Source organism: Rhinolophus ferrumequinum, chromosome 11 (genome assembly GCF_004115265.2).
Source record: "Rhinolophus ferrumequinum isolate MPI-CBG mRhiFer1 chromosome 11, mRhiFer1_v1.p, whole genome shotgun sequence".
Taxonomy (NCBI): domain Eukaryota; kingdom Metazoa; phylum Chordata; class Mammalia; order Chiroptera; family Rhinolophidae; genus Rhinolophus; species Rhinolophus ferrumequinum.
Window position 1 is genome coordinate 2,513,974 of NC_046294.1, and position 16,429 is coordinate 2,530,402.

At 54.1% G+C, this 16,429-nt stretch overlaps 1 protein-coding gene across 1 annotated transcript in view; it reads left to right on the plus strand.

Annotated features, from left to right (window-relative positions):
- Window positions 1-16,429, plus strand: part of SHANK2 (SH3 and multiple ankyrin repeat domains 2) — a 471,028-nt gene that overhangs the window by 49,589 nt on the left and 405,010 nt on the right. The window contains 1 exon segment of the mRNA XM_033119735.1: window positions 10,104-10,323. Within this exon segment, the coding sequence (XP_032975626.1) occupies window positions 10,104-10,323 (220 nt within the window).

Genomic DNA, 16,429 nt, shown 5'->3' on the forward strand with positions numbered 1-16,429 from the left:
GTGGAAGTGGGAGGTTGCTTTGTAACAAAAGATACACTGGACTCCCAGGATGGGCCTATGCCCGGGGCCTTTCCAGAGGGAAGAGTGGGGCTGTATGACGTTCTGTCCTCACCTCGTGATTTTCTGAGTCCTCTGCAGTGGTCTAAAGTGTTTCAGGGGGCGGCTGCAGATGGTGCCAACCCTGCTGGGTTGTGGTTCCAGCACTTTCTAAGGGTTTGAGTTCCTGGGCTGAAATTAATTTGATCCACGTAGGCATGTGGGCTGCTGCGGTGTGGTGTATTTACGAGATTGACAAGTTTTTTCAAACCTGCCATCTGTGGGTGTTTTCTAGAAGCCTTATCTCTTTTAATTAGGAACCAAACAATGTTGTCTTTGTTTCTTTTGCAACCTGGACTTGAGCTGTGGCCTTGTTTGTATGAAGCATGTTCGATGGGCTTAGGTAAGGAATTTTGTGTTTTCTCGCTTTTCTCCTGCTTTCCTTCCCTGGTAGGAAAAGCTATTTTAACTACCCAGACCCTAAATTCGCAAAGCTTGTCTCCCGCTCCACTTTTCTGCGTGGAAACTGCTTCCTCTGTTTTTTTTTTGCTTCCACCCTGTACCTGCTGATAAAGAGTGCCAGCAGGTGGAGTCCACTGAACTAAAGAAAGGCTCAGATTCTGCGCCGTGTGGCTTGTTAGAGATACTGGGTGGGCGGGGACCTGGCTGTGGAGACCCAGGGTGTTTGCTTCTGGGTGACTTTTTTTCTGCAAGTGCAAAACGGAAGTAATGACACTTGTCTCCAGAACTCCCAGTCATTCCCAGGTGGCGGGCAGGTTGCAGGCAGGGACGTTGACCTTCAGCTCTGGGGAAGTCCTGGGCTGCGGGGTCCCAAAACGGCCAGCAGAGGTTTGCGAGAACTTGAAGAGGTGGTCTTTCATTTATGCAGATCTGTCATTTCTTTCAGCAATGTTTAGTCATTTTCAGCATGGAGGTCTTTTACATACAGATTTCCTCTTAAGCATATCCTATTGTTTTGTTGCTATTGTAAGTGGTAATTGTTTTTGAATTTCCATTTCCAATTGTTCGTTGCAACTGGATTAGAAACACATAGTATGGCCTTTATATGCCTCTTGTGTCTCCCAGTCTTGCTAAAGTCAGTTATTACTTCTAGTAATTTCAGAGTCACATGGATCCTTTAATATTGTCCAGTGTTCCTCAGATGCTGTGTGAGCCTGTTGTGACTGTTGACTGCTTCTGGAACTGGGGTTGCAGAGGAACGTGAGAAGAGTCGCTTCTCACGTACCAGGGAGCGCCGTGTCCTGGTATGAGGAAGGGCTCTTGCGTTTGTGCTGCCCGAAAAGCAGTGTCCCGCCAGACCTGCCTCGTACCCAGGCAGTTCCCCACTCACATTCTCTCCGCACCCAGGAGTCTTGTCCGTCCGTCTGTCTATCCATCTCCGGTGGTCACAGGAGATGCTCGGTGAACATGGCCTGAGCTTGGTCCTGAGACCTGGGAGGGGATGGTAGTGAGGTCAGCCAGAGAAGGCCTTCCGGGGGGGCTGCTCACGGAGAGGTGTCTGCTCCCAAGAGAAAGCCAGATGACAGTGTGAGAGGTGTCACCAGTTCTCAGCCTGGCTGTGCGTCCGTACCACCTGGGGGGCATTTGCCGGTGAGCGACTCCTGGGTCCCAGGCCCGCCTCCTGCATGCAGATGTCAGGTGGGGCTGGGAACCCCGGGCTGACTGAGTGTAGGCGCCTAAGGAGGGACTCCTGGCCACGGGATCACACGGGGGTCTGCCCAGGCCACATAGTGTGAGTGAGAACCGGCTTCCCGGCGTGGCGTGTGGACGTCATTCTCTGTGCTGCGTGGGGAACATTGGAGGTCGCTGAGCTGGGCTGTTGGGCAGCCTGGTGTCCGTGGAATCTGATACAGGAAGGACAGACTTGTGGACCTGAGGGACACCCCCAGAGGGAGCCTGCAGAAGCGTCTCCCTCTAGGAGGCTGGCTCGGTAATTTAAACATTTTAAACTCCCCAGAGGGAGGGGTGTTCCTTCAAGATCCTTCTTAGGACAATGAGGTAAACATCAAAGTGATGGTTGAGGAGGAGACGTTCCCACCACCATTGGAATAACAGGAATTAGGGAAAATCCAGCCTCAGTTTAAGCACCGTCATTACAGATGATGGCAGGACTGGGGCAGCCGCAGCCCCACCCAAGGTGTGGTCAGGGCTGCTCCCGAGTGAGTGACTGCAAAGCTTCCTACAGACAGGGGGCCTTGGCACCGGGACACAGTGTCCGCCCCCGCCCCCGCCCCCGCCCCCACAGGCCAGACACTTGGGAGCGGCACAGAAAGCTGGCGAGAGCCCCAGCGCTTGATTTGAAAAGTTGAAAGCGCTTTTGTCACTGACACTTCGACTCCCCCGGGCGTCTCAGACTCTGTAAGTTCGTTCGATGTGCCCAGTTCCCAGACTCTGCCATTTGATTTAGCCATTGGTAACCTCTAGTGTGGAAGGTGCGTCAGCCCTTCCAAAGCCCCCACAGATGGCTGCTCCCTGAGCTGGAGCAGTCTTAGGTAGGTGACCTTGCTGCCACCCCTCAGGGCGGCACTTGGCGCCATGGAGGGTCCTTCCCTGGCTGGTGTCAGAAGGACCAGGCCTTCTCCACAGGCGGCAGGGAAGTTGAGTCTGTTTGATATTGAAAAGACCCTCAACCCCCTCCCCCTGCACCTCCCTGTACTGGGTTCTGAGAGCTTGCATGCTCTTGCGGGTGTTTTCTCTGGGCTGGTGGCACCTCCCACGGGCTCCCAGGAGGCCTCTTGCGGCCTTGCAGCTCGCTGCGCTTCCTCGGTCGTCCAGCAGGGGGAGTGAAGGGAGGCGGCGTCGTGGGCCTGAACCCCACGCCCCTCCCCTGCATTGCCAGCCAAGGCTGGAACTCAGCAGAGAGGGAGGGACCCCAACAAACTGCAGGATGCTGGGAAGTGCACCCCAGTCCCAGACGGCGCTAAGCAGCAGGGCCACAGAGCCCTATTTTGCTCACATAAATAAATGCATGTGATTCTTCGCTACAGTCGACAGTTAATTTTGGTAACAGTGGAAGGGTGACAGGAGCGAGTCATAGTTGCCCCTGGAGTCTGAAAAGGGCAGGAGGTTGGATTCTTTCCATTGCTTCCTAGAAGGAAGCAGCCCTGACGAGACCTTGGCGTGGTCCAGGGTAACTCATTTCGGACTTCCGCCCCCCAGAACTGTAGGAGGATACGTTTCGGTTGTAACCACTGAGTGGGGGGTAAGTGGTCACCGCAGCACAAAGAGAACCTTTAGGGAGCGTCCCAGCCCTTGCTCTGAGGGATCTTACAGGAAAGTATCGCCTCTTGTGTTTTTCTTCCAGAACTTGAAGTCTGTGTGTCTGGCACAGATTTATAGGTGTGGGGCGACGTGGGCTCGAGTTCGGACGTTCTTCAGGTGAGCGGCCGCTGTGTCAGCACCCTGTACTGCTTGCTGCTTTCCCCTCGGATGCCCACGTCTACAGGCCTGTCCCAGGGGTCTCCGCTCTTTCCATCGGTCTGTTGGCCTGTCTTTGTATCAATATCGTACTGCCTCCGGATTATACCTGTTTAGAAAGCGTTGGCATTTGGTGGAGAGCTTCTCCTTCGTCGGCATTTGGTGGAGAGCTTCTCCTTCGTTTGTAAAGGTGCCCTGGTTATAGGTGGCTCTATCCCCTCTTTTGGGAACGTTGAGATCAGAATGTTTCGTTCTGTGAACATTCCTGCCAGGATCTTCGTTGGCAGCTACATCAAATTTGTTATTTTGTGACGCTTTTCCGTGTTTAAGATACTAAATCCTAATACGCGTGATCAGAGTATGGCTCTCCATTTATTTGGATCTTCCTTCATTTCTTTCTATTTTTTTAAAAAATAAGGCTCTGTCGATTTTTTCTGTAGCACATATTATAGTTTTAGACTTTTTTTTTTCTTTAGTGATCTTGGTTATTTTTGGTGCTACAATAACATTATTTAAAATGTTTTTCAGTGGTTTATTGCAAATGTAACAATTCAGTAAACTGTTGTGTAGTTATTTCTTACCAAGCATTTTGCTGGGCTTTTTCATGAGTTTAAATAATTTATCTCTAGGTTCTCTGGGTTCTTCCTTGCGGAAAAGCATATTATCTGAAAAATAATTTTTTTCCCCTTCCTTTTAATCCTTAAACAGTTCACTCATTTATCTGTTTGCTTGTTTATTTATGACACTGTTTGCTGTAGGATTTGGGTAGACACCCTGTTCAAGTTGAGGAAAGTCTCTCTTACTTGTAGTTTTCCATGAGTGTTGATCCCGAGTTGAGATCCTCCTTCCTTGATGTCCATCCCGGGATGGTCCAGGGGCTGGGCTTCCGTTCTCTGACTCTTGCAGGAACCTGTGGACTCCGGTTTGACAGGTGGGTGGGGGCAGCGTCATCTGTGTCTAGCTCGTCTCCCATGGAGCCTTTCACTGCGTGAGGTGCTTCTCAGACTCTGCAAACATATTGGCCAGTTGGCCAAGCGTTTCATGACGAGATCAGGAGTCGGGTGCATACCAGTCGGTGAGAACCTCGTAAATGATGCCCTAGGAAACTCAGCCAGGCTGAGTGGTGCCTGACCCGAATCCGGCAGCTCCCTGCTCTCTGGTGTGTACTCTGACCCTGACCTCCCGCCCTGGCTCCTGACTCAGCTCCCAGGGGTGCTGGTGCCTTCCTCCCGTCCAGCATCAGGTATCTGGGGTGCTGTGTCGGAAGGCTTGCTGCTGCAGACACTTCTCGAGCTGCCCACCCCCTGACCAGTGCCCCGTGCCTTCCGGTTCCTTCTTAGTAGTGGATGTGCTGTGCAGGTGCCTGGAGGACAAATGAGGATGAAAGGAACACCAGGAAGCAAGGCATGCTTGTTTCTCACCTTCCCACTGGCCCACTTGTTCCCCCAAACCCCTAAACCCGCTCTCAGCCCTGTGTTTACTGCCGTCTCCTAGACAGCGATTTCCAACCGTGGGCAGAACCTCGTAGCTTTCTCCAGTGTTCGATTCCTCTTCCACAGGTTCCCATGGGCCTGCTCTCAATCCTGTGGCCTTGACCTTGACCCCCGTGTCAATGTCAGTGCAGACCCCAGTACAGTCCCCTTGGGGAGCTCGCTGCTTTGGTGATGAGCGATTTTTTTTTTCCCAAAAAAGCAATTCTAAACCTGAGCTGATGGAACCTCTGCATTTTTGGAGGCGGTCTTCGTAGGCCTTGCAGCTCTAACCTTGATAAAGTCAGCTTCAGACACGCGGTTTTGTGTTTATGTGTCTTCTGTCCCAGGTCGGGTTTCATATTTGCACTGTGGCGAGTTGTAAAATCTACCTAGCTGTCCGTGAGATGTATTATTAAGTGGCCCGAGGTGCCAGTTTTAGATTTTATGATTCATCGGAATAATTTTAGGTTTCCTTGGAACACTTTAGTGGCAAAATATTGAGCCTCTGTTAAAATTGCTTTTACTGCCGTTAGTTTACCTTTTTCTCCTTATTAATCCATATTGTGGACGGACCTATGAGTCAAAGACACGTCCCAAGAGTCACTGAAATTTACTGGCCTGTGTTTTGATAGCGTGAGATTGTGTTCCCCTGACATATATTTGCCCGCGGGTGGTGATAACCTTCCCTCCCAGACCTGGCACTGACTTTCCCCTGGGAAGCCGGTTTTCAGGTTGAGTTTTGTACTTTCCTTTCCTTCCCTCTCTGCGGAGCCTCCCTGCCCCCAGTCACGATGAGGTGACAGGTCAGAGAACCGATACAGTCCCTCTGTCCCCCACGATGTTGCCTGGGCACCCAGCAGTGGGCGCCCGGTTCTGTTGGAATTTCAGATGAGTAATTGTTTAGCGTATGTCTCATGCACCATTTGGAAAATGCTTAGAGTAAAACGGATTCGTTGTTTATCTGAAATGCAGATGTAACCGGACGCCCTCTGTGTTACCTGGCGGTTGGACCCAGGGGTTAATAATTAAATGTGTTCCCAGGTGTTTGCTTTTCCCAGGATCTGCTCATCACCTTGCTCAAGCCTCTTGTAAAGGTCGGGACCCTCTCACCCTGCTTTCCGGCCTCAGACTCCCAAGGTGGCCCCGGGAAGCACTGGGCTGCGGGTGGCCGCCTTCCTTGCTTCTGGACGCTGTCCGGACACCTCTCAGACCCGTGGGGCCGTCTGTCCCTGACCTTGGTTACAGATGTCACCCCTAAGCTCACGTGAGCAGCAAGGACGGGTGTCCTCATGGCGGGGCCACTTGCCGAGTGGGGAGGGCTGAGGACAGCAGGAGGGGCTGGGGATACAGGGGCCCTTCCTCTTTGGTGGTCAGTTTTGTTTCTGGAATTGAGTCTGATTTCAGTCTGGCATCAACATTCTCAAACCAACACTCCTCTTTTTTTGCTGCAAAGAAAGCCCTAAGGGTTGTGCACACTTCATGATTCATACCTATGAGTACACGGCGGGTGGCCAGCTGTAGATGTATTGTATACGGCCTGCAAAGTGACCATTACAAAACCAGTTCCCGCCTTTCACACACTCCGAACGTTTGCTGAAAATCTGACCTATCTAAAAACTCTGCAGGTCTGGTCCCACGGGCCACGTCCTGCAGGTCTGGTCCCACGGGCGCGCCCTGCAGGTCTGGTCCCACGGCCGTGCCCTGCAGGTCTGGTCCCACGGGCGCGCCCTGCAGGTCTGGTCCCACGGCCGCGCCCTGCAGGTCTGGTCCCATGGGCGCGCCCTGCAGGTCTGGTCACACGGCCGCGCCCTGCAGGTCTGGTCCCACGGGCGCGCCCTGCAGGTCTGGTCCCACGGCCGCGCCCTGCAGGTCTGGTCCCACGGGCGCGCCCTGCAGGTCTGGTCACATGGCCGCGCCCTGCAGGTCTGGTCCCACGGGCCGCGCCCTGCAGGTCTGGTCACACGGCCGCGCCCTGCAGGTCTGGTCACACGGCCGTGCCCTGCAGGTCTGGTCCCACGGGCCGTGCCCTGCAGGTCTGGTCCCACGGCTGTGCCCTGCAGGTCTGGTCCCACGGCCGTGCCCTGTAGGTCTGGTCACACGGCTGTGCCCTGCAGAGCAGCAGTACCTGCCTGGCTGACCTGGGGCCTGTGGCTCAGCCTGTGCCTCGGCCCCCACCCTGCCCACTTCTCCATGCCCGGCGGCTTTCCTGGGCTTCCTGTGCTGTGTGTCTGCTCCGTGCCGGTGTCTGCTCTGGGCTCTGCACACGCCTAGCTTCAGATGGTGACAAGGAGGCCTGTGCTGCTCCGGGTCCCACGGGCTTTCCGGGGCCAGTGCTCGTCCTGGGTGGGAATGCAGGCAGGGCAGCAGGTGTGCCTGGAGCACCTCCGGAGGGGACGCTCCTGCCTCCATCTGCAGTGGGGCTTCCTTCTCCTTAGATACCGACCCTCCTGTGAGTATGATGTGCCATCAGTCGTTGTGCTCTGATTGCTTTCTCTCGGTCCCTGCTGGGTTCAGAGGCAGCACAGGTGAAGGGTGAGGAGGCTTTTACTGGAGCAGAAGCTACTCTGAGCCCACTTACACCCTCAGGGCAGAAAAGGCCACCAGAACCCCAGAGAGACAAGACCCGACACTTGTGTCTGTCCTGACCTGGGAGGTGGTGAGCGCTGCACCTCTCCCGCTGTCCAGAGCACTAGGCCACAGCTCCTTACTCCCAGGACGTGGCCTCTGACACCAGGACATGGTTCTTGACCCTGGGACACGGCCTCTGACCCCAGGACGTGGTGACCCCGTCAAGGACCAGGCATACAGCCCCTGATCCTGCCATACGGTCCTCACCCCCAGAACACGGCCCTCACACCTGGGACACGGCCCTCAGTCCCGGGAATAGGCTGATTGTATCTCTGTGTCTCTGTGCTGCTGCCGAGTTCTTCAGAGTTATAGCCGCAGACTCGGCTGGAAGTGAACCTGGAGCTGTGCTTCCCATTGCAGCCCCCTGGGAGCTCTGAGAGAGCACATTGGCATGGAGGCCCCAGCCCGACCACTGAATCAGTTTCTGGCGCTGTGTTTCCTTAAAGCTCCCCAAATAACTTGCCTGAGCAGCCAGGATGGAGAACCACTGTTCTAAAGGATACACTTCACTGGAACCTGGCATATAGTTGGAAATAATTACATATATATGTATATGTAATTATATAGCATATTTATATAATTTATATTTATGTTATACGTTATAATACATTATAGCTACTTATATATAATCACATATACCGTGTTATAGCAATCTAATAACGTGCAATTATTTCTGTATTATAATCGTAATTAGAACTGTATCATATAGTACACAGGTACTTATGTATGCTGTATAATTCAGCTGGACAGGATTTCTTCCTGCGTGCTTGGTGAATGTGTTGCCAGAAGGTACGGCTGGCTGGCTGGGCCCTCACTCAGATGGAGCCGGGAGCCTGTCGCCTGTCCTCAGCCGCAGACCCATCCGCTCGCTCCCGCTGCCTCCTCGTCAGTCCTTCCCCAGGTGCCGCGAGCCACCGGGCGGTTAAGCCTCTCAAACAGCAGATCACCCGAGCCACCTAGGAAGCCTTTATTCTTTAAAATGAAAATTCCCACGTTCACCCCAGTGGAATTCTGCACTGACGTTTCGGGGCCAATGGCTATTCCTGTCTTCACTGGCCAAAAGCCTCTGCAATTTCAGCTTAAGGTCTTCCCAGCCATGGAAGCACAACACCCCGAGCTGGCACTGGGGGAACTGCGTCCTGCGTGGGACATTTTTGAGCCCTGCCCCTCCCCGCCCCAGGCACCTGGGCCTGGGGTACATGGAGCCCCCTCCCTCCCACCCTCTCTATGAATATTTCCAACACAGAGACAGAAAAGCAGAGACATAATGTAGCACACATCTGTGTCCCCAGCTTTGTCAGAGTTTGACGTCGTGTCATCGCTGCTGCAACTATTTTAAGGAAATGAAACGTTACAAGTGGTGCGAGCCAACCAGTGCTCTGTGCCCCTGTTCCACGTCCGTCCCCCTGCAGTCTGCTCACACAGGACCAGGTGGCGTCCTTCCCGCCCGGGTGTAAGTGCTGCCATGTGTTGGCCTCGTCCTGCGAATCACCCTCCTTTCACTCAGTAGTGTTGTGTTTGGGGTCCTCCACGTGTAGCTGGGGTTCATTCTGCCCCACAGCTGTGCCGTCTGTGGGAGAAGAGACCACACCTGAGTCAGGCAGACTGGACGGTAGGGTGACCCACGTTTGCCCCGTGTTTCAGGGAACAGTCTCGTCCATGCATCTTTCCGTGTGTGGACCTCCTTACAGAGTCCAAGTAGGAGAGGAATTGCTGGTTAGGCACGTCCTCCACCATGCTCCCTGGCACCCCGGTTCATACTGGCTTTATGCTCACTGTTCTGGGCCCCTGCCCACAGAGCCGGGTGGCACAGTGGCTGGCCTGCTCCCAGAGTGATGTCCTCGTCTTTCTCTGTGCTTCTGACAGCCGTGGCCCGAGGTGGAGTCGGCACCCCGACCCGGTTCACTGCACTTGATCGAGAGGAGGCTGTACCCCCACCTCCCACAGACTCTCGGGGGCCCCGAGTCCCCGACTTCAGCCTTTGGCTTCAGCTCTGTCCTGGGCCTGGAGATGATCTCATTCCCGAGCCCGGCCTGCATTTGGTTCTGTTTTTGCACGTTCCCTGTCACTGCTCTGTGTTTGAGGAGGAGGGGTCACTGTCGCGTGAACTTGGCTGCATTTCTTCCCCGCCTGCCACTCTATCCTGAAGACAAACAAAAGGCAGCCTTTTTGCTTATCTCGGAAAGTTTCAAGCTGCCCCCGCAGACCTGTGGTTAGTCCCTGTGAGCTGCGGTCATGGCCACAGCGGTGAGGGCTCCTTGGAAAGGCCCATTTCCCAGCACCAGGCAGAGCTCACAGGTGCCCCCACTCAGGTCCTGGCAGTGGGGAGGCGGTGGGGGTGCCACCTGCTCACTGCCTTCGAGATCTGTGCTATACACACACACGGGCCCTGCTGGCCGTCATGCCAACAAACGCAGGGTGGTGAATCAGCCCACACTCATCCAGGTGCCAGTGCCTACCGTGTCCCTGGGATTTCTCTCCTTCTTTAATTTTCACGCTCCCCCGTGTTTGTTTCCTTCCCCCCCTCAGACCCAGGGCCGCCATGCCGCGCAGCCCCACATCCAGCGAGGACGAGATGGCCCAGAGCTTCTCTGACTACTCCATGGGCTCGGAGTCCGACAGCTCCAAGGAAGAGACCATTTACGACACGATCCGGGCCACCGCGGAGAAGCCCGGCAGTGCCAGGACGGAGGACAGCCAAGGCGACACGCTGGTCATTCGTATTGTCATTCAGGACCTGCAGCAGACGGTGAGCCCCCCTGCGCGTCTCTGGTCGACGTCAGGCGTGACATGAACTGGAGGATGCCCGCGGTCACCTCTGAACGGCCGCTCCTCCCCTCCCCACCAGGCTCCCTGCCGCTCCACTCCTGCCTCACAGCACGCTGCTGGTGCCTCGGTCCACAGCATTCACTGAGCACCTACTACGTGCCTGGACAGAGGCCGAGCCTTGCAGAGGAAACACACAGTGAGCGCATTAGAGGGCAGGGCGTCCAGCCCCAGCAGACCCTGCCTCTTCCCCTGCTGTGCTCAGTCGGGCATAGAGCCCCTGTGTCCCATGCTCCTTCCCACGTCCTGGGTGTGCGAGCTCTGTCTGGTGTGCCCTTCTCCTCACTGCCCAACTCTGGTCGTCCTCGAGGCCTGGGCCCAATGCTGAGTCCTGTGCCACCCCTGCCACACACATGCCTGGTGCCTGTGGGTCCTTGCTGGCAGGCCTCCGCCTGCGGGGTTGGCTCGCGGGAGCGTGGCAGGGCTGGGGCTGTGGGCCCTGTGACGTGTGTGGGGCCAGCACAGGGGGCGCTCTGAGTAGATCACCAACCACGCAACAGTGAGCCAGCCAGCGTCCTCAGGTCACACCCCCGTCCCTCCCTCCCAGGGCACTTTAAGACTCCACTCCTTGAGGACACATTTCCTGTGTGCTTTCCTTCCCCGCTCTCTGACTTTACTTTTATTCCCTTCAGCAAGTCCATCTGGGCTGTCTGATGAAATGCGCAACTGCTCAAAGCAGAGATGAGCACATGCCCGTCTGACCTCTCCCTGTGCCCACGAAAGGGCTGGTTTCACACGTGCTCCGTCAGTGTTCCTGATTGGTGGCGTTTCTGGTGTGGGGTGTCAGGCAGTTCTCAGGGGCATCGCAGCAATGTTGCCCTGCAGACCTTTTAACATTTCACAGATGTTTTCTTATGTTCGAGTCCTCTTTCTGTGTTGGTGTTGGGTTCCCTACTTCAGAGACAGCAGTTCCTCTTATAATGGCTTCCTTTTCCATGTCTGTTATCTTTTCTCTGATTGCTTTACTGACTTGGTGGTTTTCCTCTTTGTTTCCTGCAGTTTTCGTGATTGTGTTTTCCGTTGCATCCATTCTGTTCTTTGTGATTTCCGACTTACTGTGGTCGTGTTATTTCAGCTTTCCATTCGTTTTCATAGCCTTGTGCTTATTCTTTCTTTTCTTTCTTTCTTTCTTTTTTTTTTTTTTAAAGATTTTATTGGGAAAGGGGAACAGGACTTTATTGGGGAACAGTGTGTACTTCCAGGATTCTTTCCAAGTCCAGTTATTGTCCTTTCAGTCTTAGTTGTGGAGGGCGCAGCTCAGCTCCAGGTCTAGTTGCCGTTTTGTAGTTGCAGGGGGCACAGCCCACCATCCCTTGCGGGAGTCGAACCGACAACCTCGTGGTTGAGAGGACGTGCTCCAACCAACTGAGCCATCCGGGAGCTCAGCGGCAGCTCAGCTCAGGGTGCCGTGTTCAATCTTAGTTGCAGGGGGTGGAACCCACCATCCCTTGCGGGAATCGAGGAGTCGAACCGGCAACCTTGTGGTTGAGAGCCCACTGGCCCATGTGGGAATCGAACTGGCGCCTTCGGCATTAGAAGCATGGAGCTCCAACCGCCTGAGCCACCGGACCGGCCTGTGCTTATTGTTTTTGACAATTATTCTATTGTGCTGTTTATTTATTTAGTAGGTTTTATGTCTTATTTTTCTCCCGAGCATAAATCGCTCCTGGAGAGCTTTCTTCTTTTAACTGGAGTGTATTTTCATTGAGAACAGATGAATCAGATGTCTGGTTTTTACGTGCCATCTCTCTTCCTTTTCTTCACTTCTTTTTGGGCAGTGTCTCCATTATTTCCCTGCTGTTTCTTCCCAACTCATTTGTTGGCCAACGGGGTGTCTTCCTGTTTGTTCTGATCGTGTGAGTGAAGTTTCTTCTTTTCCTGCTGAAGCTAGACTTGGCGGTCTGTCTGTCCTTTTAAGGCCCAGGAGCTAAGAGTGTTGAGCCCTTTTAGAAGGCCTGGGCTGCCTTTTCTCTTCTGTGATTTTCTGGAATGCTCTGTACGGTGTGTGTCCCGTTCTCATGGGACCCCCCGCCCCAGCCCTTGAGCGGCCCCCACTCAGCAAGCAGTCTTGTGGGGAGGGTCTCTGTTGGACAGTCAGTCCTGAGCCACCTTTTATCTCCCAGCCCCTCCCCAGAGGAGGGGAGACAAAAGGACCTCCGTGTCCACATCTGTCCAGATCTGAGCGAATTGATGCAGGATATCTAGATTTTTGTCCCCTCACGAGTACCACTTCCGAGAATGAAGGTGCCACTTGGAGTTTTCACTTTCTCTGGGGCATCTGTGAGGGATTTTCTGGTATTAGGTTATGCTTGTTTCCTACTTTGGGTGCTTTTTGGGGTGGCTTTCATTATTTGGGGTCACTCGGCGGGACCTGGCTTCATCCCTTTTCACCCCCTGGATGCTGCATTGCTCATCGAAAGCCCTTCACCGGTGGGGACCCTGGGATCTCCGCCACCCCAGCGTGGACCCGTTTGACCCCACCTTGTGTGACCGGGTTTTACCTACTTGAGCCCCTGTGTTTTCTGTTCCTGTTCATTGATACTGGAGGACTGAGGAGGACAGAAAAGCTCTTCTGGGATGTCACACTCCAGAACTAAAGATCGGAATTGGGAAGGCAGAGCCAGTGGGCCTCACCACCCCAGGGTGGGCCGCCCGCTCAGCCCAGGGGCACCCTGTGGCTTGCCACCCCCCCCCCCGGTGTCCCACATCCCTGCAGACATATTCCCTACGTGGGGAAACCCCATGTCCTGTACCTGCACCAACACATCTTGTTATAACTTCCTGAACAATCAGCGGGGGCCAGACACTGTAGGAGGTCTGTACGTGCGTGATTTCATTTGGTTCTTGTAAGAGCCCCGAGGTAGGCCGCGCTTCTGAGCATTTTCACTGAAGTATAGCACACCTGCAGTCTACCCTGCCAGTCAGGTAGGTTTGCCATGGTCCCCATTTGCAGAGCGGAGCCTTGACGATCGGACACTTGATGAGGGAGCGTGATGGCTCCAAGTGGCACCCGCCTCTCCCGGGGTGGCCCCTCGCCCTTGGGAGTGACTTCTGTTTGCAAGTGTCACCCCTCCAGTGGGACTGAAGCTTGAGAGCTTTGAGCGAGAGCAGTAGCCTCCTGTGGGAGGTTCACAGCACTGTACAGGGAGTGGCTGGGCAGGGTGGCCCAGGGGACGTGGCAGGCGTGCATTGTTCTGCTCTCGGGATCGTCACAGATGCACACAGGCCTTTCTGTGTGGTGGAGGCCTGGCACCAGTCCGGAAACTTGGCCTTTTAAGCAAGTGGCGTGTGCCAGAATCAATAGAAACTAATTCTTCTGGGATTCATCTTTTTGGGGAACAGGGAATGAGGAAGTGGGGACAAAGCTGGCACCAGGGCCCAACAGTCCGGTTTCTAATCTACATGGAATGTGGCATCACATTCAGAACTCAGAAGAGAACTCCATGGGTGTGCTTTCAGGGGTCGCCTTGGCCGTGGACAATATGGGCCTGGCGTCCACCTCCGGCCAAGGGTCTCACTGAGACCGGAACTGGAGCTGTCAGTCACGTGTCCATCCCCACAACCCATCCCACTGGGTTGGCGGAGGTGCAGAGGCCTGGCCCATGTCCGGGCAGCTGCTTTGGGAAAGTGAGTTTTCCCGGCATGTTGGCTTCAATTGGTGCTTCCATTTATTAAATAAGTGTGTCTCAAGTTGGATATTTCATTTAGGGAAAAGATTTCAGCAGCAGCCCTGACCCCCCAGGGTCAACTTATTGCTATTCACCCCCATCCCCCTCACATTTCTACCCCAAAGCAGCAGCCCTGCACCCCTGCCCCTCACATCTGCTGACAGAGATGCCCCCGAATTTATCACTCGCTTCCAAATGGACTCTCAGATGTGCTTGATTTGCAAGTGACTGTGGCCTCTTGCTTATCATTGAGGATCCAAATAGAACTCACGCAGCAAAGCCGTCTTACCTCCTTCTTCATCTTTTTGTCGCAGACGCGTCTTTGCTTATTTTGCTTTTCGTATCTGAGTTTCCTGTAGTTCTGAATGTTAGAAGGGTCTTGGCAGTTTTGGAGTCCATATCTTTGGATGGTAGCGGAAAATTAAGCCCCTATTGCTGGCCTCTTGTTCTGCAAGACCAGGTGGTGGCCGTCCATCGTGAGAGAGGGATCTGGAAGGCCTTGTTACCCTGAAAAGCCCCCCTTGGGCACATTGCTGGGTACGCATCCTTTTCATTACTCTTGGCCCCTTGGGAGGTGAGAGCTATGTGTCTTCTTTCAGGACTTAATTGAGTCCAGACTTCTGGAGAGTAGTGGCTTGACTGCAGCCTCTTAATTGCACTTTGAGGATTGGCCTTGATTTTCTAGGTGGCATCTTTCCAGAGGGGAAGCTGGGGCGCGTGTCCCTTCTGCCATGTTCTCTACTGCCTCGTATCACCGGTGAGTGAAGAGCGTGGAGGGTCAGGCCGAGGAGGAGGCACAGGTCGGCCATGCCTGGCTCCGGGTGCCCAGGGCTCGCTCCTGCCCCGGCTTGCCTTGCATTCACACAGGAGTCCTTGAGCAGCTGCTCATCTCTCACCAGGAAGCTCGGGAGGCCTCCCCAACCCTCTGGCTGGTGGGAGGCCCTGGGCTCACTCTATATTCTTCTCATACCCAGGGTCTGCTTCCACATCTGTGCGAAGGACGTCACCTCTCCAGCTCCGACCTCCCATGTGGGGGCCAGAACTCGTTTCCCTCTTGATACCTTCTCAGTCGAAAGCTCAAAAGCTTCTCAACTCATGTTGACCAGAACGGATGCCGTGACCCTTCCCTTCCTCTCTCTGGCCCTCCCAGCCGGGCGCCCCCCGCCCCCCGCCTTCATAGCCAGTGGTTACCTTAAAAACCCAGTGTTACTGAGGTGCAATTTACAAGCCATAAAGGTTCTCATTTTGAGTGTACCCCTCCATGATTTTCAGTAAATTGGCTGAGTTGTGCAACTGCCCCCACCATCTGGATTTGGAATCTTCCGTCACCACCTTACACCTGCGTACAGTTCATCCTGGTCCCCATTTCCAGCCCCAACAACCACTAATCTGCTTTCTGTTTGTGGGTTTCCTGTTCTGGCAACTCCATGTAAACGGAGTGAGTGGTCCTTGAGCCTGGCTTCTGTCACGGGATGAGAGTTGTGAGGTTTGCCCACACCGTGGCTTTGCTCAGTGCTTCCTTCCTGTTGGTCGCCAGGTCCGCATGGATGGACCACTTTGTCAATCATGCCCCAGGTCACGGCCAGTTGGGTTGTTTCCACTTTTAGGCTGCGAACCTTCTCCGATTCTGTTGTTCTGGCCACAACGCAGGAGCTGTCCCGAGCATTCCAACTCCCCAGGGCATGTGGCAGCCCTCCCCTCCTCCGTGTTTCTTTGTGTTGCCTGCTTTCCCCGATGGAGACAAGTCTATGCCCTCAAGTCTGGCCGCAGGAGCAATGCTTACCCCGTTGATGCCCTAAATGTCACCGCATGTCGTCCAGTAACCCAGGCAACGTACAGAGGAAAAAACTCTTGTATCAGAAAATGTCTTTGTCTGTTGGGCTGCCATTTTGTTGTCAGGTCTTCCTGCCCCAGAATGGATTCTTTCCCGCCTGCCTGTTTGGTGATCGAAAGGAAATTCTCTGGGGATTTTACACCTAATTAGAAAACTAGTGGAACGTGACCCTGACTTGAGTGTACAGGGTAGAACTCACCCCTGGTCGTTCGTGGAAGGTGAAAAAATTCACAAGACTCAAAAGGAATAGAAGTTAGAAAGCTTATTGAAGAAGAAAGGCACCAGCAGAGAGGTTGCCGGGGGGCAGACAACTGCACCTAACTTTAGGTTAGTGTTTTCTTATATAGGAAAGCGGAGGTAAATTTCCTTACGGCAGGAGATGTGACTTCTAGCTCATGTATAGACTGAGGTCGTTTGATTGACAGGTGCAGGTTATATGACTCATTTCTTTCCGTGCATGCTCTTACCCAGAATGCATCTGGAAAAACCCCCAGGGGAGGGGGACAAACCTTCATGTTCATTTTATT